General features: G+C 37.2%; 1 protein-coding gene across 2 annotated transcripts in view; it reads left to right on the top strand.

Annotated features, from left to right (window-relative positions):
- The window catches only part of LOC118184914 (BTB/POZ domain-containing protein 6-like), a 39,580-nt gene that overhangs the window by 470 nt on the left and 14,354 nt on the right, over nucleotides 1-24,756 (top strand). For both annotated transcript variants that reach the window (XM_035354651.2, XM_035354649.2), the window contains exon 2: nucleotides 24,275-24,544. In XM_035354651.2, the coding sequence (XP_035210542.1) occupies nucleotides 24,291-24,544 (254 nt within the window). In that variant the 5' untranslated portion in view covers nucleotides 24,275-24,290. The remainder of the gene's footprint in view (nucleotides 1-24,274; nucleotides 24,545-24,756) is intronic.

Below are 24,756 nucleotides of genomic sequence, written 5' to 3'. Positions count from 1 at the left end.
ATCTGTATCCTGTTATAGCAATGTAGAATTATTTTTTAGGTACAACTAAAATTATTATATGCTTAATTAATAGACTGAAGACATTTCGTGCTTGTGTTATTAAATGTGTATATATTTATCTATTATTTGGAAGTATTTTTCCGATAATAAAAGTCTTAAAGTTGTTTATATATATATATATATATCAGGTTTTTTAAATATCAATCTGACTGCGTGCTGAAAAAAAGTTTGGAAATCTATGAGTTATGTTGAATTTTATTATTTCCAATGACAACGCTTACCCCCCCCCCCGCCGATTTTAATTGTAGAAATGGTTTTATAATTGTTATTAAATCATTTTTCCCCTGTTTGATTGAAATTGCTGAGATTAATTTTTAATTCAGTTTTGAAAGATGAGTGAGCATTAAGTTAGGAAGTTCATTTCAATGCATGTTTATACAAATATGCACTGTATTTTGTATCAGTATATTATAATTTGTATTTTGATTAATGGTTAGGAAATGAATCAACTGAAATTTAAAAACTAAAAAAAAGCGGTTGGGGGAATTTATTACTGAGAGACATTTCATTTGTATCATGTTTGCCAGTGCATAAATAAAAGCAGCAAATCTTTCATTGCTTTTAATATTTTGAAGGCAGATGTTAATAAAACACCAAACTATAACTGCATCTTTTTAATCCATTAAATTTTTTTTCTTTTCAAGTACAAAGCATAAATTTTATTACCTAGTAATAAGTTTAGTAATTGAGTTCTATTTGGGGAAACCGGGAAGAATTTTAATATTTGAATATTTGGTTGGTGTGGAGGGGAGAGATTTTTAAGTTTGGCTGACGTTTTATTTTTTTAATATGAGACAGATCTTTAAGTTATAAGTATTTTCATTTTAGATAATATTGTAAACTTTTAGTAGTAAAAATCTTTATGAAAATCGGTCTTCTAAATCTTAAATAAATTGTCTTGTGCTGACCAAAAAAAAAAAAAAAAAGAAAGAAAGAAAGAATCCACTTTCTTCACTCTCTCTCTTTGCATAAATTCTTTATAGTAATAAGAACAAATCCTGATTGAAAATATATTGCTAAGCAAACCAAAAACATTTTGCTGTTTTTGATGTCCCATTTGATAAAGTGATGTAAGAGTAAAAACAAAGTAACATACATGCTTGAAAAAATGATGGGGGGGGGGTTCAAGTAGCCATTGATGTGCACCAATACAGGCACTTTGCACATACACAGTAGTCACTGCTCATCCAGTGTCAAAACAAAATGGAGGTATCAAATCAGCTCATTTATAGTTGTTTACTGTATAACTTTTAAGCTGATATACTAGCAGCTATATTAGTCATCGAATATATGTGTTTGGAGAGGATGCCATGAACAAACATTCAGCCAGGCACTAGTTCCAGAATTTCAGATTGGGAGATCTGAGCTTTTGTGGTGAACTTGGTAGTGGGCAACCACATGTGTTAATGCTGATATGATGAAGGCAGCCATAGAGGATAACAACAGTCACATAGTAGTGAACTTAGTGGACATGTCTAGGTTTTCCAGAAAGTAGAGTTCACAAGTATTACATGGGGAAGGTGTACAAGTTGAACAAACAGATACCCCACATATTATCAACAGCTAACAAGGAACAACAAATTACAGCTGGTTTGCCATGACTGCCTCAGCATCACAGCATACCCATATTTGGTCAAGTGCTAATAAGTGATGAAACATAGGTCCAGTATGACACTCTCAAGCATACCAAACATTGGTCTGTCACTCCAGACCCAGTACACATCAAGATTAACCCTGCATTTTTGCAAAATTATGCTACGTGTCTGATATGCTAATGGCCAAGTGGTGCATTGTAATCTACCACCAAAACGCACTATCATTGTAGACCTGTACTTGCAGCAGTTGTAATAGGTTCAACTTGCATTGCAGCGGGAACCAGCACTGTTTAATCAGAAGTATGTGCTGTACCTCCAGGACAATGCAAGGATACGTGACAAGGACAATGAGGAATACTATACTCTTAGCTAAGAGACACTTTGCCATGTGCTGTACTCACCAGACTAGCACCCACCGATTACCACCTGTTCCATTCCCTGGACAACAACCTCAATGAGAAATCCTTTGACGATAAGACAGACCTGTGACATGCAAAGGGTGCTGGATGATACTGAAGATTATTTCATGATTTAGTGCTGAGAACCATGAACTTTATTTCTTATGATCATGAACGGCAAGAACTTTTTGGTAGCCTTGTAAATAAAATATAAATAACTGAAGCTCATACATGGAAAGTGCGTGAGTGTTAAAAAAATCAATGTATCAATTTGCATATTTTTTTTTGTTTATTTTAATTCTGATAATTAGATAATATGGAGATTAGGGGAAAAGCATAGTATATTTCTGAAAAATCACAAAATACTTTTACATTGCTAGTATTTTGGGATGACCACTACATTGCTGTAGTCTACATATTTTGATTACTTATCTAAAACATTTTGGCGACGAATTTTATATCACTGCATATTTTTAGGTGAGGAAATTCATATATATATTTATGACGCACTGGGGAAACTGGGTAGCACTAAGGTGCCTGGATCATGGACCCTACCCCTTGTAGAACAGATATGTTATTTTGAATACTGTCATGAGTAACTAGTATATGTTTAAATTATATATGCATTTTTTAAAGTTATAAGAATAGATATAAGATAAGAGATAAATTAAAAGGTAAATTTCAAAAAAAGACGAAAGTGTGCATCAAGTTTCAGTAGGCCTGAAGTGCTATCTGGGAAAGCTGAGAAAGGAGGAATGAGCTGGCTATAGCCTGATGTAGAAAAAACGTTCATAACATGCATATAAATAATAGGCTAAGTAACGGAGTCTCTTGGTGCACTAGTAATAATTAAACCTTAAATCTACAACACAATATTAAGAGGTACATAACAGATTAAATAAGTTATACAATATGGGTACTAAATATGGCCATATATCATATATATCATATAACATATCAATAGGGCGCTTCCTTCTTATGAAAAGAAGGAAAGGAGTTTAGGCAAAATTGCCCATTACTCTTCCGCCATTTGATCATTTAAATCAAGGGATTTAAATGGTAACTCCCGTAAAAGGTAAATAAAAAATAGATAAGATCTCAAACTGACACCAAATCTATAGTATCAGCAAAAGATCCCATCTCTAAGTTCAAGGTGTCGGCTGGATCGTAAAAACTTGCCTATTGGATGGAAAACCGATTCAATCCCTCCCAAACCACCAAACGCAAATTCTTGACCAAACAAGAGTGCGATGGAGAGTCAAATAAATAAATAAATAAATAAGGAGGGCAGAGGTGCATTCTCAAGCCAAATGGCCAGGTAGTGTATAAAGATTTGATATCAATATATTCCAAAACACAGCTATGAGAGGGAAATCCCTGCATAGTTTCTTTTCAAAAAAAAAAAAAAAAAAAAAGAACTCGTAGGGCGTTTCAATGCTTTTTTCTTGTGGTTCCATATTCACCTTACCTGTAGGTGTTTAGTATACATCAGAAACCCTATTATGCCAGAGAGCCCTTTGTATAAAAGGGCTTGATCAAAGGTAATATAGGGAAACCCAAGGAATTTGTTTCTAGGGACAGAGAACACCGGACATCGTCCCAGAAAGTGAAAAGGTGTTTCCTCTTCTTCTCCACAAGCTGGGCAGAGAGGAGATTCGACAAGACCACATTTGTGGAGATGCTTAGCTAGATAAGCATGTCCAGTAACAATTTGAATTACCTGGCGTAAGTTAGTTCTACTGAGGTGTATGAGTTTACCTGAAAAGTTAAGTGTACTGAGCACCAATTTAGAATGAGCACAGTCTGGAAGTTTAGACCATATATCATCATGTTTGTTCTTTATCCAGCTTCTTACTTCTTTTTTAACCGTTTGATATGAAACTGGGTAAAATGGTTCTGGGCCAGACATGGGTAGTTGCGAAGCATCTTTAGCTACTTTATCAGCTAGTTCATTTCCAGCAAAATCACAATGACCTGGGACCCAGACTAAACTAATGGTATTATGGGCCTGAGCCAGAGAATTGAGATCTTGAGTACAGTTCAAAACACAGTTTTGTAACTTGACACGATTAGCCAGGGCAAGGATGGCTGATTGGCTGTCAGAGAGAATATATATATACTTATCAACTGTATTTTTAGCTAAGAGCTCCCTGGCGACCATATTGATCGCCAGAACCTCGGCTTGGAAAACAGTTGTAAATTTACCAAGGTATAGATGAAATCTAATGAAATCATCTTCAGATCCCTTGGTCCTTATAATAGCTCCAGCTCCAGTGAAGTTGGATTTTGATCCATCTGTGTAACATTCAATTGAGCCTGTTGGAATTAGGTCAATTAGAGATTCTATCTCATTCCTTTTTGGTATATGAGTAGAGAATAGTTTATCTGAAACTATTGTTTTAGTAATTGCATCTTTGGGCATATAGATTATAGGGATCTCATTGCCCAAGTCCAGACATATGTCAATGTGGCTTTTCAGGTGGCTTTTATGACCAAAACCTGTGCTTTGGCACCATGTGCCATTTTTATTCAATCTATACATGGCTTTAATTGCTTCTCCGCTCAAGAATAATTTCAAGGGTGGAATTTGCAGTAAAAATTCTAATGCAGCAGTAGGGGTACTATTTAAAGCCCCACTAATGCTTAGGCAAGCAAGTCTTTGCACCTTTTGTAAAATGTTTAAAAACGTGCTTTTGTTAATAACATTAATCCAGACCACGCATCCGTAAGAAAGCATTGGCCGGACAATGGCAGTATAAATCCATAGAGTAGATTTTGGGTTAAGGCCCCATTGTTTACCAACGATTCGCCTACAAAGTACTAGAACATTTGTGGCCGTTTGTGCCTTTTCTTTTATATGGGTGATCCATGTAAGTTTACTATCCAGGTAACATCCTAGGTATTTAACGCATTCCTTACGCCTAATAATCTGGTGACCCAGATATAAATCTGCCAGTTTCCATTTCCTTCTCCACGTGAAAACTATGACCTCAGATTTTTCAGCAGAGAAAGAAAGGCCATTTGTAATTCCATTGTATCACCCCAGTGTGAAACTTTATTTAAGATCTGCTGAGCTTGATTATGTAGGGTTCCGATATCGAAACCCTGTAATAACACAATAAGGTCATCTGCATAAGCCTGTGACATGCCAGGTTCCTCCCGTAAAAGTACTAAGAGTGAGTCGAAAACCAGGTTCCACAGGAACGGAGAAAGAATACCACCCTGCGGACACCCTTTAGTAATATCTCTCTTTACTTCATAGTCAGCGAGACTAATACAGATATTCCTGTTTTTAATCATGAAGATGACCCATCTAGTTATCATAGGGTGAATATGACTTCCAGTAAGGGCCTTATGTATTTTCTCGAAACCGATGTTATCAAAGGCTCCTACAATATCCAGTAGAATCCCAATGGCAAAGTGTCCATCTATAATTGTTTTTTCTATTCTCCACACGAGTTGGTGTAAGGCCGACTCAGTGGAGAAGCCAGGCCTAAAACCGTGTTGGTCTAAGCCAAAGGTATGTTTCAGATTATTATCTGACTGGAGGTGCCAGAAAATCAATCGCTCCAACAGCTTAAGCTGGAAGGATGTTAGCGTGATCATTCTAAAAGAGTTTGGTTTCTCATATGTATCTTTTCCTGGTTTAGGAAGAAACACACCTCGTGAAGTTCTCCAAACCTTAGGAACATATCCTAAAATCAAACTGGACCTGAATATGTCCACGAGACCAAAAATATCCCAGCCTTTCTGAAGCAGAATTGGGTAAATGCCATCGTTCCCTGGAGATTTAAAGGGAAGAAATACATCAAGGGCCGCTTTAGCCTTTTCAAAATTCACAATTGTCTTAGCAAAATCCAGATCTAATGGATTATGAAGTAGTTCCAATGGATTTTCCTGGGGGTCAGAGGTGACACTTCTGTCCCCCAGATGAAAATTCAACATGGTCGAAAGTGTATCCAAAGGGTTTATAGTATAACTGCCATCAGGTCGCATAACCGATGAGAGTTGAGACTCCTGAGATCTTTTAAGAATCTTATATATTCTGGCAGTCTCATGGTAGGACAGAATATCTGTGCAGAACGATCTCCATGAGTTGTATTTAGTTTTCCTGATTTCCCTTTTAAATTTCCTTTGTAGAATTTTGAAGTTAGACCAGTTAACTTCAGATTTATTTCTGACAGCTTTCCTGTGAGCTCTCCGAACCTCTAGGCGGAGGCTTTCAAGCTCCTTGGTCCACCAAACTCTCTTGCTAGGAGAGTACTTCCTTCGTTTGAGAGGGCATGATGCATGATAAGATTCAATAATGATATTTGTCAAGTTGTTTGCTTGAATATCAAGCTCCTCGACTGTACAATTATTGTCTAAAACCTGAAGGTTAATGACATTAGAAACCAGGAAATCCTTATAAAGGTCCCAATTTGTGTTTTTAATGTTTCTGAAATATTTAGCTGGAATTTCATCTCTAATACAAAATTGTATAAGGCGATGGTCAGAAAGTGAGGGATTGTCACTTACATGCCAATTCTCAATAAGGTTATAAATATCAGAAGAAGTTAATGTGAGGTCAATGACTTCTTCTCTTCTTCTGTTAACAAAGGTGGGGCGATTTTCCCTATTTACCCAAGTTAGGTTGGTATTCATTATAAATTCCATGAGTTTTTCTCCTCTAGGATTAGTATCAGAACTGCCCCATGACAGGTGGTGAGCGTTAACATCACCACCAATAACCATAGGAATATTGTTTATTTCACAGAAGCTCACAAGATCTATAAATTCTTGCGGAATGTTAAGGTCATAAGCCATGTAAACCGAGCAAAAACAAATGTTTCCTCTCAGTGAACTGTTTATGTCCTTAATTACAATAGCAGTTAAGTCCTCTGATGTAAATTGGGATAATTTCATAGCCTTTATATTTTTAGGAATGTAAATGCTAGTTCTAGGCCTTTTATCAGGTCCCTCTGTCGAAAAGAAGTGCGCTGTCATGGGCCTACCAAGGATTTTACCCTTGTACACCCAGGGTTCTTGAATTAAGGCAACAAAAGTGCCTTGCTTACCTAATTGAGCAGCTAAATTGTATGAAGCTGCTCTGCTATGTTGCAGGTTTAACTGACTAACCTTAACCATTAAAACAGGTTAAATGAAAGAAAAGAACTTACCCTGAAGGATTTTAGGAGAGACTTAGTTAAAAGCCGCATCCTTAGCATACTACTTCAAAGGAAGTAGTGACAAGGGAGACCTATTCAGATGTCTTCTCCAGAGCCTCCAAAGAAAGCTCTGGTTCCGACTCCTTTTCGGTCTCCCTTTCTTCCGTCAACTGTTTCTTTGGGGGATCCCTGGGCGAAGGAATTGATTTCTCCTGTTGCCTTGGTTCCTTCAACTGCACACAGCCACGGGCACCACAAAAAAGTTTGAAATTCCGGGCCTCCAGATAATCCATAAGTTCATGTTCTACTCCCAGCACCAAGGTATTACCTCCGTCTCCAGGGATAACTGCCTTGATGGCGATCTTCTTAACATCAAGGCCCTTGTTACAGGCATCAAGGAGCTTGATGTTATCTTTTGGTGACCTGTTACCAGGAAACCAAGCGAAAAACCTCTTCATGGGGGGTCTGTCTCCGGGAGCCATGGCATGATAACCTGGATGGTTTTCTTCAGGGCTGGGTAGATCATTAATTAAAGTCTTCAGGACGTCCACAGTCTCCTGGTCCTCACATGCAATGTTGAGGCCATTTGGCTGCAGGACTGTCTTGTGGACCCTGAAGGTGGTTATAGAGCCATCTATAATTCGGTCATCAATTATAGAGGTGATGAAATCTGAATCCACCAACGTTATGTCTCTGGAATCATCCTTGCAGACGATTCGCAGAGTGATTGCCTTTCTTGCAGCTTGACTATATAGCCGTCATTTCTTGAGGGCCATTTCCGGGGTGTCACCAGCAATGCGTTCTCTCTTACGAGACTCTTCATTGCTTGGATGGTTCTTCCTCACCGGTTTGGAGGTTGCTCCAGAGGTCCCAGCTTTATCTGTTTTCTCTTTCGCTCCCTTCTCCCCAGAGATCAAGATCCCTTCCATGGCCCTCTCCAGTCGTTTCCACTCTTTCTGGCGTTGCCTTTTTTCTCTTCTTTTATTTACAACCTCCGTCATTGGTGACTGGTCATCCGCTTGCGCATCTGGCACAGTACTTCTGACAGAGGAGTCAGTATCCATCCCCACTGGGTTCAAGGCGTCCGTGTCCGAAGGCACATTCACCCTTTCACCAGCGGTTCTGGTTTCTGTAGTCCTGAAGAGAAGAGCATCCGCACCCGAGGGTACATTCACTCCTTCAGAAGGAATTACAGTGGTTATAGTGGGGATTTCAGAAGATGCGTTTTTATCTAATTTTGTATTGCAAGCATCCATTTTGGTATAAGATTGAAGGAAGGGGGAGAAAAATTCCTTCCGATTTTCTAAGAGCCAGTTTGGAGGGGCTAGCCCCAGATTCAGTAGCCAGTAGTGACCTCGGAAGAGCCCCCCGCTCTGCCATGCAGGACCCCACCCAGGCACCACCTGGAACTACAAGGCAGGCGAGATTATACACCAGCTGATAGAGCAGCCAGGACATGCTGGTTAGGCTGCCCCGGGCTCCTGTACTATTTGGCGGCCTGAGACGCAAAACTCAGCTTTTCTCCTGTATCCTCTACATGGCTGCTTCCTCCAAGACCCCTCCTCTCCAGATCAAAGGTCCTCGGAATTTCAAATCCTCCCCACAATCGCCGGTTTTCCCAGGGAAGAGCGGTCCGTTGGGTCGTCATAAGATTACTCATCATCAGACCGAACCTCATCCCACTGAACCCCAGTATGCCACAGGACTTTGTGACAGTTACCCATTTAGCACCACCCAGGGGGCACGTGTGACTTAAGGATAATCACGGACGCGGGTAACATTACCCCCCAAATATGGCCATAGTCCGTTTACTATTATTTGGGTCATTATGTCTTAATCGTATATCCTTTATAACTGGGTTATTGATATTAACAAGATTGGCATAAAAGTTCCGGACGAGCCGGCAGTAAAAAATACGTTAAGTTGTTTTATACCCAATTCTTCATGTAACTTTAGATTTCAAACGTACCAGGGCGAATTGGTAATCTGTCTTAGGACACAATTTTATGCCTGTTGCAATTTTTTTCTATAAGATTTGCATGAATATCCCCATACCGGACAGGCATAGCATAGTATGGGACGCAATACGGTTTTATAAATAAGCAACTTATTGCCTATTGAAAGTACACTGTTTTGATAAATTAAGGGGTGAAATGTGACTTTACTAACTTGAAACTTATTAAGGATAGATGTTATGTTTGGGTACCATGATAGAGTTTTACTAAGGATCACTTCAAGATAAAGGACTTGCTTGGCCCATGGGATGTCTAGAATTGCAGGTTTTTATTGAATTTATTTATTTATTTATTTATTTATTTTTGGTAAATAGAATTGCTCGAGTCTTGTCCACATTAACTTTTTGCTGTCATCTGAGTATAAGATTGACATCCTTTGTGAAGAACAGTAAGATTTTAACTGGAAATGTCTTGATCATTCTATTGCTTATGATGTCATAACCAGGGCTCTTGTTGTTATTCAGCTTTTTAATATAAGAGCAAACCTCCGGCGGCATGACTAGGATCGTCAATATGTCGGCTTGGCATACAGTTGTTGTGAAAGTCAGTAATTAATTGTTCTGTAATGGGGTCGTGAATGTTGTTAGTGGAAAACTGAGATTCCAGATGCTGTGCTAAAAGTTCTGCTTTCTCTATCTATGTAATGGATCCTTTGAGGGCTTTTAAGGGTGGGGAATGTTGTGGCATTTTTTATACCTTTTGACCACTTTCAATATAGAGTTATCATCTCCAGAGAGGGATTCCAGGTAGTTAGCCCATTGGAGTTGTGAGTAATAATTAGTGCTAGACTTAACTGCATCACACAGCCTATTGAAGATAGTTTTGTCCTTTCTGAATCTGGTTCTCTGAAATTGCCTCCTGGCGGCATTGCATTTTTTGATGAGCTGGCTAAGTTCCTTGAATCTGACAGGTTTAGGCCATTTCATTTCTCTTTGATCAATTTTATAGGCATTTTGTACTGCACGGATAAACTCCTCGATTAAACTATGAATGTCATTGCCTGAATGTATTGTTGGGATAGTGTACTGAATGTTGTTTATAGCTTTGGCAAAAGTTGCCAGTCAGTTTTGAAGGCTCTTTTGACTGGTGTTGTATTAACTACTGATGTCCGGTATCAAACGGACCAGATTGTGGTCAGAAGATAATTCATCCAACACAGAAACATCCGGCGGAACACTGGTGTTTCTGAGAAGAGCTAGATACTAGCGGAATCAGTAGTATATCGTGTTGGGGTATTGGAACTGCTATCTGAAATGGGACCCTGTAGGCCAAGTTGAATATGACATTGCCGATAGTGTTAGAATTATAGCAGTTCCATGCACGGTGTCTAGCATTCAGGTCTCCACCTATAATTAAGTGTGTATCAAGTGTGAGTAATATGTTGAGATCTGCCTCAACAGCTGTGCGGAGTTTTGATGGTGGTATATAAGTGGAGACAAACTTGTATGTTGTGTCTGTGTTTGTTGTGATGGAGATAGCTGTGTCCTCAATGGCTGAAAGCTGTGGGATTATTATTTGATAGTGAGGAATGCAGCATTTAACAAGGAGAGAGCAGTACCACCTCCTCTCCTTCTGCGAGCAGTTATGTCTCTATTGGATCAATATACACAGTAATTTGCAACATAGATTGGGTTTGATGGGCCAAGTCGATGTTCTTGTAGGAAGAATAGATCAGAACTGTGCTCATTTATAAAATCCCGCAGTTCATTAATTTTATGAGACAAACCGTTTTTGTTCAATGTATAAATGTTTACACAATTGTTAGCAACACTATACATTACATTTAGAACCAAAGACATTTTTGAACATTTGAAACAAAATAAACATCTTGTCAATAGTGTGCTCTGCAGCTTGAAACTCAGGCATTTTATCTGTAATCTTTCTAATAATACAGTCAAAAGTCGTTAATTCGGACACACATAATTCGGAATGATCTATAATCTGGACCTCAAAGCTACAAACTTTCTGTGCATGCGTCTCATTCACGCATGTGCACAGGCGTTTTAGAGTGCACGTAAGACCTTTACGGCTGCGAATATGTTTGTGCGCATGCGCGTTTAATGTGTAACGGAGGTATAAGCTAAGCTAAAATTATCTAATTCAGTTAATATTGCAGATTGCGTTGTTCCTTAATCTTCGAATTGGATCCGGCTTATTATTTTTTGCAGACTGTTAGAGCAATTTCATAAAAATAAGCTTGAACTTTTGATTATGTCAAATAGAATTTTCGATATATATTTACTAATATGTGATTTGTATCTACAAAGCGAAAGTATGTTTTGAAATCCGAAATCTGTTTATCAGTTTCACGTTGCGGATTGGAAGTTGATCTGTCAGCACTATCCTTATCTTCAGGGCAGATGTTTTTATTTTATTTGGCTTATAATTCCTTACTAAGTGTAGTATTTCATCTCGATGTACTCCGTCTTTGATATGATTTAAATCAAGTTCCTGGTCATTATAATTCGCTTCCGATAGTGAAGAAAGTGACCCAGAGGTTATTGAAAACGAAAACATTTCGATTGACAAATTAATTGGTATTCTCAACACAGCAATTATAGGACATGAACAGTGGAACTTTGTAACTGAACAAGAAATTATGTCTGTTTAATAGAATTAAGGAGAAAGTATTATCACATGAAACGAAGCAACTTACATTGAAAGAAATGTTTAATAAAGTAAACAAATAAATATCAAGCTTTTTCTTTTTGTAAATTTTGATACCCTTTAGATCATAATTGTTCTTTATTTCATAAATTACGGTTTCATATTTTTAATTTTGTAATTTCTGCATGCCATCTTACCAGATTTAAACTGATGATCGATAATCCGGAATCGCCGAAGTTCAGACGAGTCTGGATTAACGACTTTTGACTGTATTAGCAAATGAAAATTCCTTAAAAATATCAAAAGGCTCCTAAATAAATTTAAATGTATCAGCAAATACATTTGGGCCTACTTGTGTAGGTTTCTTCCTAATATTATTGTCATCAGTTACATTTTAAAAATTTTTATCAGACAGTTTGCCATTTTCAGGTGTAACCTTACCACTAGTTGCATTAGCATAACTTTTGCCTGGTACTACATTATTTCGATTACCAAAATTTACATTGTTAGAAACATTAGCTTTACTTTTATTCATTACCTTATGAATTTTTAACATTTCTAGCATTAGAGAATTTTGGACAACCACGGTAATTGACCATGTGCCCTGGTCGTTCGCAGTTACAGCCCATGACATTGTCAATTCATTTAGCCTTACAGTTTTCAGTTTTATGTGCCCCCACACACTTGACCCTGCAGAGCTTTAGTTTGCAATTTTCTGACGAGTTGTGGAAGTGTTGGCGGAACTACTCTTATATGCACCCTCAGGTCGCCAAATTTCTCGCCAAACATTTTTTGCGAGAAACTCCATGCTGCCGTATTACTATCTAAATTTTTTGTATACATTTCAAACTTTAAGCCTAAAATGTCTCGAAAAACGCGGTTTTGCACATTCAAAAACCACATTTTGAACACACAATTTAAGCTAAAAATCCTAAACTAAAACAAAAATTTAGATAGAAAAAACGTAAAGTTTCTAACCAAAAATATTTGACAAGAATCCATGTACACGGCAATATGTTTTAACTTAAAAAAACATCTACGAATTGCACAATGTAGGCAATGAACGAATCTACAAACTACGCACACCTCGCTTTAATAAATTAACATAACAAACTGTTTAAACTTGAAAAAACATCTACGAATTGTGCAATCTAGGCAATGAACGAATCTATGAACTACACACACCTCGCTTTAATAAATTAACATAACAATAAATTTCAAAGAATACTATGTACACAGCATTCTGTTTCAACTTTAAAAAACATCTACGAGTTGCACAATCTAGGCACTATGCACTAATCAATAAAATAAACTAAAATAACTTAAAAAAATGAACATAACATTCTATAAAATAAGAACAAGAATAAAATAAAATGCACTTACCATGAATGAATGCTTTTTTGAACAGCAGAAATACCAATTTCATACTGCCTTTAACATGCTGCGACGTAATCACTATCCTATTTATACGACAGCCAGACGCACTATCCAGAAAATTCATACTATGGCTCACAAATAAATGTTCAAAACCTTCATCCTTGTAAGATTTCCATCCATCCGAAAAAATAGTTATACCAAGCTCAATCTACTCTTTAAAACACAGCATCAGCGTTTTTCTACTTCTATCACACAGCCACTAAAAATAATTTCCCAGACCCACTTTCCACACCTCCAAATACCCACTGCCCCTCAACAGGATGACCACGATGATATTTCCTTTTGCCGAACTTCGATTCATCAACATCCACCACTTTATCTTTCCTCCCTATCCTCTCAGACTCAGAGCATTATACAGAGCAGACTCGTTAACAACTCCAACATCGTACCTTTTAATACTAAATTTCCTTTGCACACAATCTAGAATACGCGATTGAAATCTTGCCAACACGTCTCTCATTGCAACATAGGCCATTTCACAACATGCATGACACGAACCACCAAGCAATTAAAGAACTCCAGCAAAAGATCTTTCAACGTCAACAGGGTTGCCATACAACATGCAATCGCAAATCGCGTCAAAAACCAGCACAGAACATGCATCGCCACGTTACATTTGTTGATATTAGGGCGCATATAAGAGTAGAGCTGTGTTGTCAGTTGTGACACTGCACACTTCTGATAGTGTTATATGGGGTAACAGTAACATAAAAACACATGAAGTAAGTTAAGTTATGAATATCTTCTACCCCTGGTACATTCTCCTACTGGACTTGAAAAAGAGGCATAAGGACCTTAGTTTTGAATCTATGCATTTGTGAGACTTTGCGCACCTTATAACCAAGAGCAAAAAATTCACTAAAAATTCACAGCACATAAAAAATTCACAGCACAAAAATTCACAGCACATAAAAAAGTCACACAGTTTCAAAGTAATCCACGCACGAAAAATTCCGAGTTGATGAGAAAACAGCATTGAATAACTCTTGTTGCTGAAAACAACACTTGTAGCACATAAGAAAAACAGTAGAAACCATATATATTTATAAAATACTGAGAGTTTGGCAGACTTTCCTTGTTAGAATGTATTTAAACTGCACAGTCCAGTTAAAATCTTATTGATTAAACATTAATAACAAAATCGGGTGCTACTGCATTTCGGGGGGTCGTTGACAATGGTTAATCCCCCCCCCAAATAAAGACAAAATTAAAAAAAAGTCTAGATCCTAATCTTGAACTATTAATTTATTGAAGAGGCATAAGATTTTTAATAGCTTCTAATATCAAAGAAAAAATGTTAGTTTTTTTATGCATTCATTGAGACATAAACTCGGACAAGTATGATTCGAAGTGGTCTTAAGCTGCGCCTTGATGCTGTTTGTTGCACCATTCTGTGCTTTCCCACAGATGCTTTACCATTTGGGTGAGGCATCCACTTTCTGGATCAACAAAGTGGACTTTGTGGTTGGCAATAAAATGTTCAAAGCTGGCATCTCGTAGTTCATCCAATTTATATGCTTTCCAACGATCCGTGTAAACCAGTTACTCAACCTTTTTTGGTGCTGGGACACACATGGCAGCTTCAGAAAGCTAAGCGGGCACCACATAACATTTCTGTCCTGGGTGATATACTGGCCATCCCTTGGCAATATTATCATGTTACTAGTTAACGCTAGCCCGTAAAAAAAATTTTAAAAAAATAATTAATTTAAAAAAAAAAGAAAACGCTCCCTCATAAAGAAGATCGAAAAATGAATCAAGATAGAAACAAAATTATCATTTCATGCACAATGTCTTTATTACTTACAATATAGTTGTGTCTCTTCTGTTTATGGTATTGCACTAAATGCAATTTTTGTCATTGAATTTTGTCCACCAACATAATGTACGTTAGGTGCATACGCTGAGGATCCCGCACGCAAGCACTTGTCAAGATGCAAATCAGTGAGCCTGCTCCGATTATTTGACTTGATAATGTTCATAGTTGCAAATAGATATTTGCAGATGTAGGTAGACCCAAAATATTGGTAGGTAGACCAAGATTTAATTTTATATGCAACACTTCATAATTATGGAAATTGTTCTTTTCCACAAGTTTCCAGAAGTCTACATCTGTGGCATGTGCTTGCAGGATAATATCATTCTTCAGTTCAACTATTTCCAGCTCGAGGTTTGCCACCTTTATGGCAATAATTCTTGCAACTGCTGTGGAGGTTTCAGTTGCTTCGGGGTAAATGGGTTGACAAAAAAAGCTCACCACTGGCTCCAGCTAAATGAAATCTTGAAATTGCTTTTCAAATTGGTCCAGAAGCATCTTGAGATGGCTGGAAAATTGCAAGGACTCAAAATTGTCATCATTCGCCATTTTTTTCATGATTGAGAATGAACCAGGGAGTGTGGTCTCATTTGAGACATCCATAATGTCAATTTGACTTGTGAAAGCTTTCACAGATTCCATCATTTTGGCCAGCTCCTTGTCTTTACCCTGAAGATCCAGATTTAAAATGCTGAGTTTCTCAGTGATATCGGCGAGGTAAGCCACAAAGAGTCACTTATTTTTTCAATGTGCTTACTGAATTTGTCAGGGTTAGATTCCATGAACTCTTTTTGCTCGATTAGAGATAGAAACCTTGATAGAACTTTACCTCTGCTAAGCCATCGGACTTTTGCATGCAAGAAGAGGTCGACTGTTTTATCTTCTGAGTCTTCCAGCAGTGTGTTAAAAAGCTGTTGTTGCAAAGGAGTCACACAAGTAAAATTGATAATCGACGTGATAACATTTATAACGAATTCAAATGGAAGTATCTTTGCACACAACGCTTCTTGATGAATGATGCAGTGATAAGGCTTGAAGTTTGAAAAACACTCGTCTTTCCTGCACAAAGCAGGAAAGCAGTAGTTGGTCCTTCCTGTCATGGCAGGTGCTCTATCTGTGGTAATTGCCGATAGCTTTTTAAGTGGCAAGCCAATTTTTGCTGCAAACGTCTTAAAAACGCTGTAAATGTCCTCTCCTCACATTCTCATCTTCAAAGGTAGAATTTTTAATAATTCTTCTTTAACAGAAAAGTCGTTAAATACCATTCTTATTATAATGGCTAACCGCGATGTGTCGGAAATATCCATGGACTCATTAAATTGGAGAGAAAAGCTTTCACATGTTTCCAAGTCTCTCTTCAGTTGTGATTGCATGTCATCAGCAATTGCTTCTATTCTCCTTAAAACAGTGCTGCCTGATAACTAAAGGCTCTGAATTGCATTGATGATTTGACGCTTGTTAGAGAATTCATCAATGAGGCTTTCGGCACCTGCAAGAAATGCTTCCTTCAGCAACTCATCGTCTTGAAATGTTTTTTCTTCTTCACCAGCAGGTGAGCAATTTTAAATGAAGCCATTGTTAAATTTTTTTACTTTGAAACTGGCGTAGCAAATACCGAATGCTACACTGAAAGCTTAAATTTCAACTCACATACTTTCTTCTTCCTAATTTTCGAACCCTAGTTGCAAATATTCCAGTTCCAAATGTTAGTTTGTTGCAAATGTTCTATGATTCATCTGAAAGTGACGTTCCGCATTATGTTTCTTGGCCAATGCTACAGAAGCACCACAAAGCAAACACACACTTCCCTTTCACATCAACAAAGCAATACATTTCTTTCCAGCTGGAATTCTAATTGTATATTTTCTGCCTTTTGCTGGGCACACTCATCATGCTGCAGCAGCAGAAAAAAAAAAAAAAAAAAAAATCGCTAAGCCCCAATGCAGAAGAAGGAAGCTGAACTAGACTAAGTGCACCACTAACACTGTCACTGCCAAAAGCTCAAAGAAGACTGGTGAACGTGAGTCAAAAGTTGCCCTTTGCACCTTGTAAAATACTTATTATAATTGTGTTATACAGTCAAGTCGAGGATCAACTGCGACCTGCAGTTCCCTCTACTTTTGTCACTCATTGTCAGCTCATTTTGGTGTGGTAAGCCTTATAGTATTGTGCCCCAAATTTTAAAACTTTATCATTGTATTAACCCTCGAGGACGCGCATCGGGCCTGTCGGGCCCGGTCGTTACAAAATCATAATACAGAAATTACTTCTTTTGGTTAAATTTTTTTACCTTCTCATTCGCTGCATTCAAGATCATGTACATGTAATTCACAGGCATTTCCATAATTTATATCTTCCCCTTTTTTCGAAAATTTGGTAGCCGGGCCATCCAGTCTAGAGGCATTCGTTCGCATTGTCATTTTAAACAGGACAGAGGTGATAAGAAGCATCAAGTTAAGACACGCCATCACCCTCAATGTTTCTGAAACCCAAGACAAGGTCAGCCAAGTTTCTGACCTCTCCCCCCGCCGAACCCCTTCTATATGTAACCCCAAGGAAGACTGTTGCAGCCAAAAAAAAAAAAGTTACCGAAGCTTGGTGGGCACTATGCAAGGTCACCTCGGTGCCCATAGGCACCGGTTTGACGTTTATTTCTCCATTTAGTGCTCCACAGTTTCGGTATGGCATCCAGTTTCGGGGTCTAAAAAATACCTGCGATTTACAGTGAAATGTTCATATCGAGCTTTTCTTAGCTCTTTTTGCTTATATCCTTTCAAGCAGTCTGGAAATATAATGCTGCAACCTGCGATGTTTTCTTGAATGGCAGTCGTCAGTGTCGTAGCGCAGCGATCAGGAATGGCGACCAGAAAACATTCTATGCTTTAATGGCATAAACCTCCAAATGCCCATTGCTCCGGAAGAATAAATCCAGCTTTTTTTTTTTTTTTAAATCTTTTTGTAAAAAGACTGTGTCTGTTTCTATGGTTTGGTTGGTTCCACCGATTTTTAATTCTTTTACAAGATATCAAACTATTTGCACATACCTTCTTCAAGTAGTAATTCCAATCTACTGTTGTATTATGTTGCATTTCTAATTGCAGTTCGCATAATTCAATCGATGTCAATTCTTAACACCACAGATAGATGAAACGAACGGAGTTGGGAAAGCAAGACGCGAGCCTTCAAATCATGTTTTGGTTCTCAATCCCTTTTTTTTTTTCACAACAAGAATGTATGTAACAGTTCCATATAGGAGCTTTGTTTGAGTCAAAAGTGAACTTAAGTGGAGGATTTTGAGAACAAAGTCTGTTGCTATGAATTATTCCTTTATCCTGACGGCAACCTCTTCATCATTAGGAAACTGCCAAATTGTGTAATCCATCGTTCTAAAAGAATAGGCAAAATATGACAAAAAAAAATAACCAGTGACGATATTTCAAACAAAAACTAGAAATCTCAAGCCATGATTTTATAAACATAAATTAAAAATACTCAAAATAAAATAATGAGCGATGATATTTAAAATAAAAACTAAAATTCTTGAGCCAAGATATTCGGCGAGGTTGTTGGCACATTTTAAACTGACTCCACTCTAATGGGATTGTGTCAAGTTTTTTGGGGAAACGTCCGTCTTTGTTATAGTAGCCCCCAACCATATTTGGCGGTTCTGTATTTGCACCAACATCTCGACTACAATTTCACCCAGCCCATGAAGCACAAATATAAAAATAATCAATGCAATATATAATAATAACAATAATACTCGCATGTCTTTTTCCAGGCCCACCAGCGGCCGAGCGGTAAAGTCGCTGAACACTGGTAGTTCGGTCCGAGGTTCGAATCCCGCGAACGGGCTGGCTGCATGGGTGTTTTCGTGGTTTTCCCCATATGTAACGTGTATACGAGCCAGTTCCCCTTAGAAAGTCCTCCACAAAGGCATCCCTCCCCTTAGGCAGATAGCCCTAGTGTGCTTTGCCATAATAAAATACACCTATACGCATGTGTTTTCCTAAGAATATTTTTAAAAATCCACGGATGTAATTGTTCCAGTCTATTGCAGCACTTTCGCACACATTAAGCTGTTTGTTACACCGTTTCATGAACGTCGACTCTTCTGCCAGAAGAATACATAAATCTAATAGCAGTGACGAACAATATTCTGGATCTGCTGAACCAATTTCCAATACAGAGGCCCTTCTTATTTTGTAATTTTTAACATTGCACCTCCAAATGGTTAAAGTTTTATGTTGTGCCCACTTTCACATACTTCTTTGTCAGGTAAAAGACTTCTTTCATGTAAAAAACGATTTGGCATCCATTTCGTTATTTGGTAAATTAGATTGTTAACATAATATTCACACACACACAAATTGAATGGGTTTTTAAATAATGTGAATTCAAAAAAACCTCATCAAAAATGAATAATATGTAGCAAGAGTAAAAATGAAACATGTACTAATATACACTATTATGTGGTGAGGTATAAGAACACCCAGCCATATTTTGGCAAGATAACTTGGTTGACTGATGATTCAATCTCTGCTATAACAATGAAGTACCCCCTTTTCTTTTTCCGTAGCTAAAAGAGGCGATAGCCCTAAAGGACTAAACTGGCATTTTGCATCAAATCACTAGAAGTGTTGAATCACTTTTCAAATTGTAGCAACCAATACTGTTGCCCTGTATTATATTTAAAGAGATTAAATAATGAAGAATCTGCGTGAATGTATATGTTTCTCGCACTGTGTAAAAGGACGGAACCTAGTGTTCGCACCTTATGTAAATTTTGATTTTGTTCTCTGAAAGAGGGCACCTGCGAGTGCCAAACTACCTGTATATCTACTGTACGAACTTGTTCTTGTCAGGCCAATAAACGCAATAACGAATGTTTGTGTCTACTTTCCATCCACTAACATGGTCCGTCGTAAGCCAGCACAATTCTTTGAATGATGTGTCAAGACATTTTTAACATTCTGATATAGAAGGATATTTCGTGCAAGGAAAACGGGTTTATTTTTGTCTGGATTGGGCTAGGGCTCATTTATTCGGGAGCACTGTGTAAATTTATTGCAGCTAAAGCATACTACTGCAAACGTAAGTGTGAATGGCCTGAGCTCGCAAAAAATTGGAAAGGTTTCAGGTTCAGTTCAATTACAAGTAACATCTCCATTTTATAAAAACGCAAGCATTTCAGTTAATGCATTAATTATACCCAAGATCACGTGTGACCTTCCTCAATATCAAGTTGATAGATCTGTTTTGACATCTTTCAAACATTTATGTTTGGCAGGTACACATTGTTTCCAGCCTGGCCCAATAGATATTCTTTTAGGCGCAGATGTATTTGGCGAGATAATGCTTCATGAACATTTAACTGTTCCGGGTCGTTCCTTAACAGCCTTGGAATCAATATTTGGCTGGGTCATTATCGGAAAGACTAAAAGTGTATCACAAACAATTGTATCTAATCATGCTAGTTGTACCAATGTTCAGCTCCAGCTGGAAAAATTTTGGAAATTGGAAGAAATTTCAGAGATAAAGCATTACACAGAAGAAGAAATTGAGTGTGAAAATCATTTCAAGCGGAATTTTTCTCATGATTCAGCAGGTAGATTTGTTGTTAAGTTTCCATTTTGTAGATCTAGCGATGAACTTGAGTCAGCTAGGGATGTTGCTGTACATCGTTTACAAAGCACTGAACGTCAACTTATTAATCTATCTCTTTTCAGTCAATATCACAAATTTATGGAGGATTACCAAGAACTTGGTCATATGGAATTGATTCCAGAAAATGAAATTGATGTTCCAGCTAAATTTAGTTTTTACCTTCCGCACCATTCATTTCCGGATAAAAATGGTGATAAATTTCATGTCGTATTTGATGGTTCTGCAAAATCTTCTAGCGGTATTTCTCTTAATGAGAAATTGATGATTGGTCCACAGTTACAGACTGATCTGACAACATTAATTATTCGTTTCAGAATTCACAGAGTAGCTATAACTGCAGACATAGAGAAAATGTACAGACAAATTATACTAAAAGACGCAGACTTTCAAAGAATAGTCTGGCGCGATTCACCTTATAAACCAATTCAGAATTTTCGATTAACTGCGACAATACTGCATCAGCACCGTACCTTGCAGTAAAATGTTTACAGCAATTAGCAGTAGATGAAGCAACTAATTTTCCTTTGGCTTCCAAGACATGTCTTGGGGACTTGTACGTTTATGATTTGATGTCCGGAGCCAGTTCAGTTACTGAAGCTATAGAATTACAAATGCAATTGAATCAGATGCTGTCACGTGCAGGATTTGTTCTAAGAAAATGGTCTTCTAATAGCAATAACTGTAAAAATTCAGAAGATCAGGTAAGTGGATTTTTAAAATCTAGTAAATTAACTAAAGCTATGCATGTGTTAATTAAATTAATGCAATATGTTGAATTTAAGAATGAAATTAACACTTTAAGCAGAAATCAATCATTATCTTGTACAAGCAAAATTTTATCTTTAAATCCATTTTTAGATAATTCAGGTATTCTCAGGGTAGGCGGTCGCTTGCGACATGCAAACCGTGCATATGGCTTTAGGCATCCAATTTTGCTGCCAAAGAGGCACATTTTAACTCATGTCATTGTTAGACATTACCATGAAATACTTTTGCATACAGGTCCACAACTCATGCAATCTTGCATTCAGGAACAATATTGGATCATAAGTGGTAGAGCTGTTATCAGAGATTTAGTTAGGAAATGTATAAAGTGTTGCAAAATTAGAGCATCTGGTCACTAATCAATTGATGAGTGATTTCCCCTGCTCCTGCGTTTTTTCGCTGTGGAGTGGATTACGCTGGCCCTTTTCAAATTAGAGCAAATAAGGGTCGCATATGGGTGGATTCTGGGAAGCTGGTATAAAATCAACAAAATACTATTTAAAACGAGTAGTTGGTGAGGCGAGATTAGCATATAAAGAATTTGAAACATTTCTCACACAAACAGAAGCTTGTCTTAATTTGCGACCTTTAACAAGTTTGTCTAATGATCCAAATGACTTATCAGCATTGATGTCTGGTCATTTTCTTATTAACAAGCATTCCTGAACCAAATTACATTGAAGTTTCCCATCTCACTAGATGGCAACATATTCAAAAAATGGTTCAACAATTTTGGAAACGGTGGCACAAAGAATATCTGTGCCGATTACAACAAAGACCAAAATGGCTTTTGCCAACTAAAAATCTTCAAGTTAATGATCTGTGTCTCATAAAGGAGCATAACTTAGCTCCAACTAAATGGAAAATGGGTAGAATTACTAAGTTACATCCTGGTCTTGATAATATTGTTAGGGTTGTGACTATTAAGACTTCAGATGGCATGGTCAAAATAAATATTACAAAATTATGTCCATTACCAATTTGAGTTTTAATTCATGTATTATAAATTAAGCATTATAACATGATTTTAATATTGTATTGTGTTTTAAATTTATTGAGTTTTAATGACTGAATATTAAAATGAATGAACAGTTTTAGGGTTGCCATAAAATGACAAGGAAAAGCCGGGTTGCCACATTTGGCGAGAAATCGCCCATTTGGCGACAAAATTGGTGATATGCCATGGACGGATGGAGAACCTTCTGGAACGAATTCTTACTGGTTTAGCTCAGAATGTTATCGAACACCAGTCAAAAGCTATATAAACCCTGCTGATATGCGGAGAGTTAGTATCGAGTTGGTGTCTCGTCTAGCGAGTCAATCCCTGCGGAGTCGATTGAGTTGACAGCCAGGCAGCGAGTGTTGAGTTGGTTGTCAAGTGCACTGAAAAAGTCTCGTAGTGTATCGCGGTTTGTGCATCGTCGAGAGAGCGTGTTGAACTCCGGAAATGACTGAACCGAAGAGTCGAGCTGTGCTCTGTGTGTTGTTAAATGCAGTGCGAGTTGTAGCGTGGAGAGTCTTGAGAGGACGTTGAGTTCCGAGAATGACCAAGCAGAGTCGGAAGCTGTACTGTGGTGCTTTATCATGATAGCCTGATAACCTGGAAGATGTGTCGCTGATCGTGTCAGCGTGTTTATAGTAGTTCAGCGATGACTCTAAAAACGTGTTTTGGAGCTGTCCTGACAATACTGGTCAACAAAGTATGTTTCAGTACTTCATCAAGTAGTATTGTCATTATTCACTCCAAATCCATATGAATCCCATACAAACTGGTGTCAGAAAATAACGTTAACAACTGGTGTCAGAAAATAACGTTAACAACTGGTGTCAGAAGAAAAACGTAACAATATGCAACTGAGTGCTTTTTGTACCAGTCATTATAATAGAATAGTCGTTATAATGAATGTCAACTAATGTACTAATTTTTCCAACGTACCTATCTTAGAACCAAGATACATAGATATCCACTTTCTAAATCAGAGGAAAAAGATTCAATCAACTATTTAAATAATCATTGTCGCTTTTTTTAAAATCGAATAATTCATGTTTATGCAATATTTATTAGCTTTAGAATTTTCCATTTGTGATACAGTGTAGAAAAAATTAGAATAGTTCCTTTAATTTAGGTAATTTTCACGAATATTTAGAGAATATGATGTAATAATTAATTAATTGCATGTTTAATGTCAAGCTAAAATCAAAATTTTTTATTTTTATATTAATGAAACTTGTTCTCAAGAGAGAAACAGAAATTTTATAATGGTTGTTCTCAGCCAGGGGGATGCATTCAGCCTAGCTATACTCGCTTCCTGCGAGTTAAAAGGTCATAAAAATAAATGTGCATATATTTTTTGAATTCTGGAAAGGGAGGGAGGATTGATCTTCTAGCAAGGATGAAAGAGGTGCATATGGCAAAAAAGGTTGAGCATTGCTGGTCTATAAAAAATGGAAATGTGTTATTTCATTTCTATAACTTATGATCATAAAACTATTACAAAAGGGGGGAATTTTCCTAGGATCCCCCCCAGATAAAATTCAATCACTACCCAGAACCTTAAAATTTGAGCTCATTTCCAGTATTTAACTGACCAGTGTTTTGTTTAAAGTTCTATTAATCAATATAGTTTTGTTTTTGATCATTTTCTCAAAGATAAGTAACTCAGAATTGATTGAGTTTGTTTAGTGAGGGACAAAAGTATTTAGTTTTGATATTTAGATTATTTTCTGGTCAGTTTTTTTATCACTTATATTATTCCTTCTTTTATAGATCATTTTGCTTAAAAATGAGCCAGTTACTAAGTAATGCAGCATATGGAGGTGCAGGAGAGCGGCTATTCTTGAATGAAGATTTAAGTGATATTACAATCCTGGTGAAAGGCTCTGATCATAAGCAATGGCGCTTCCCAGTACATTCATTGTTACTGTCTTCGCAAAGTTTAGTATTTTGGCGGATGCTGTCTAGTGACTTTTCAGAGAAAACAAGTCGTCAGGTCATAATTGAGGACATAAAACCTAAGACAGTTGAATTATTACTTGGGTAATTATTTTTATGCTGTATTCTTTTTATGCGAAAATTCTGTATTTGATTGTCCCCCCCTTTTTTTTATTTATTTATTTTGTAAGAAATTTTTGTGCATCTCTGATTATTAGCATGCTTTTCATTATGAAGAATATATTAATTTGCAGGGTAATTAAAAAGAATTATTTCAGTTTTTTTGGGGGGTTAACTGTAGAAGGATAAATACTTTA

This window comes from Stegodyphus dumicola, chromosome 2, assembly GCF_044657685.1.
Source record: "Stegodyphus dumicola isolate Sdum_Otavi_A_Nest chromosome 2, ASM4465768v1".
Taxonomy (NCBI): domain Eukaryota; kingdom Metazoa; phylum Arthropoda; class Arachnida; order Araneae; family Eresidae; genus Stegodyphus; species Stegodyphus dumicola.
Note: the sequence above shows the minus strand (reverse complement) of the source record. Positions and strands in the feature narration are given on the sequence as shown.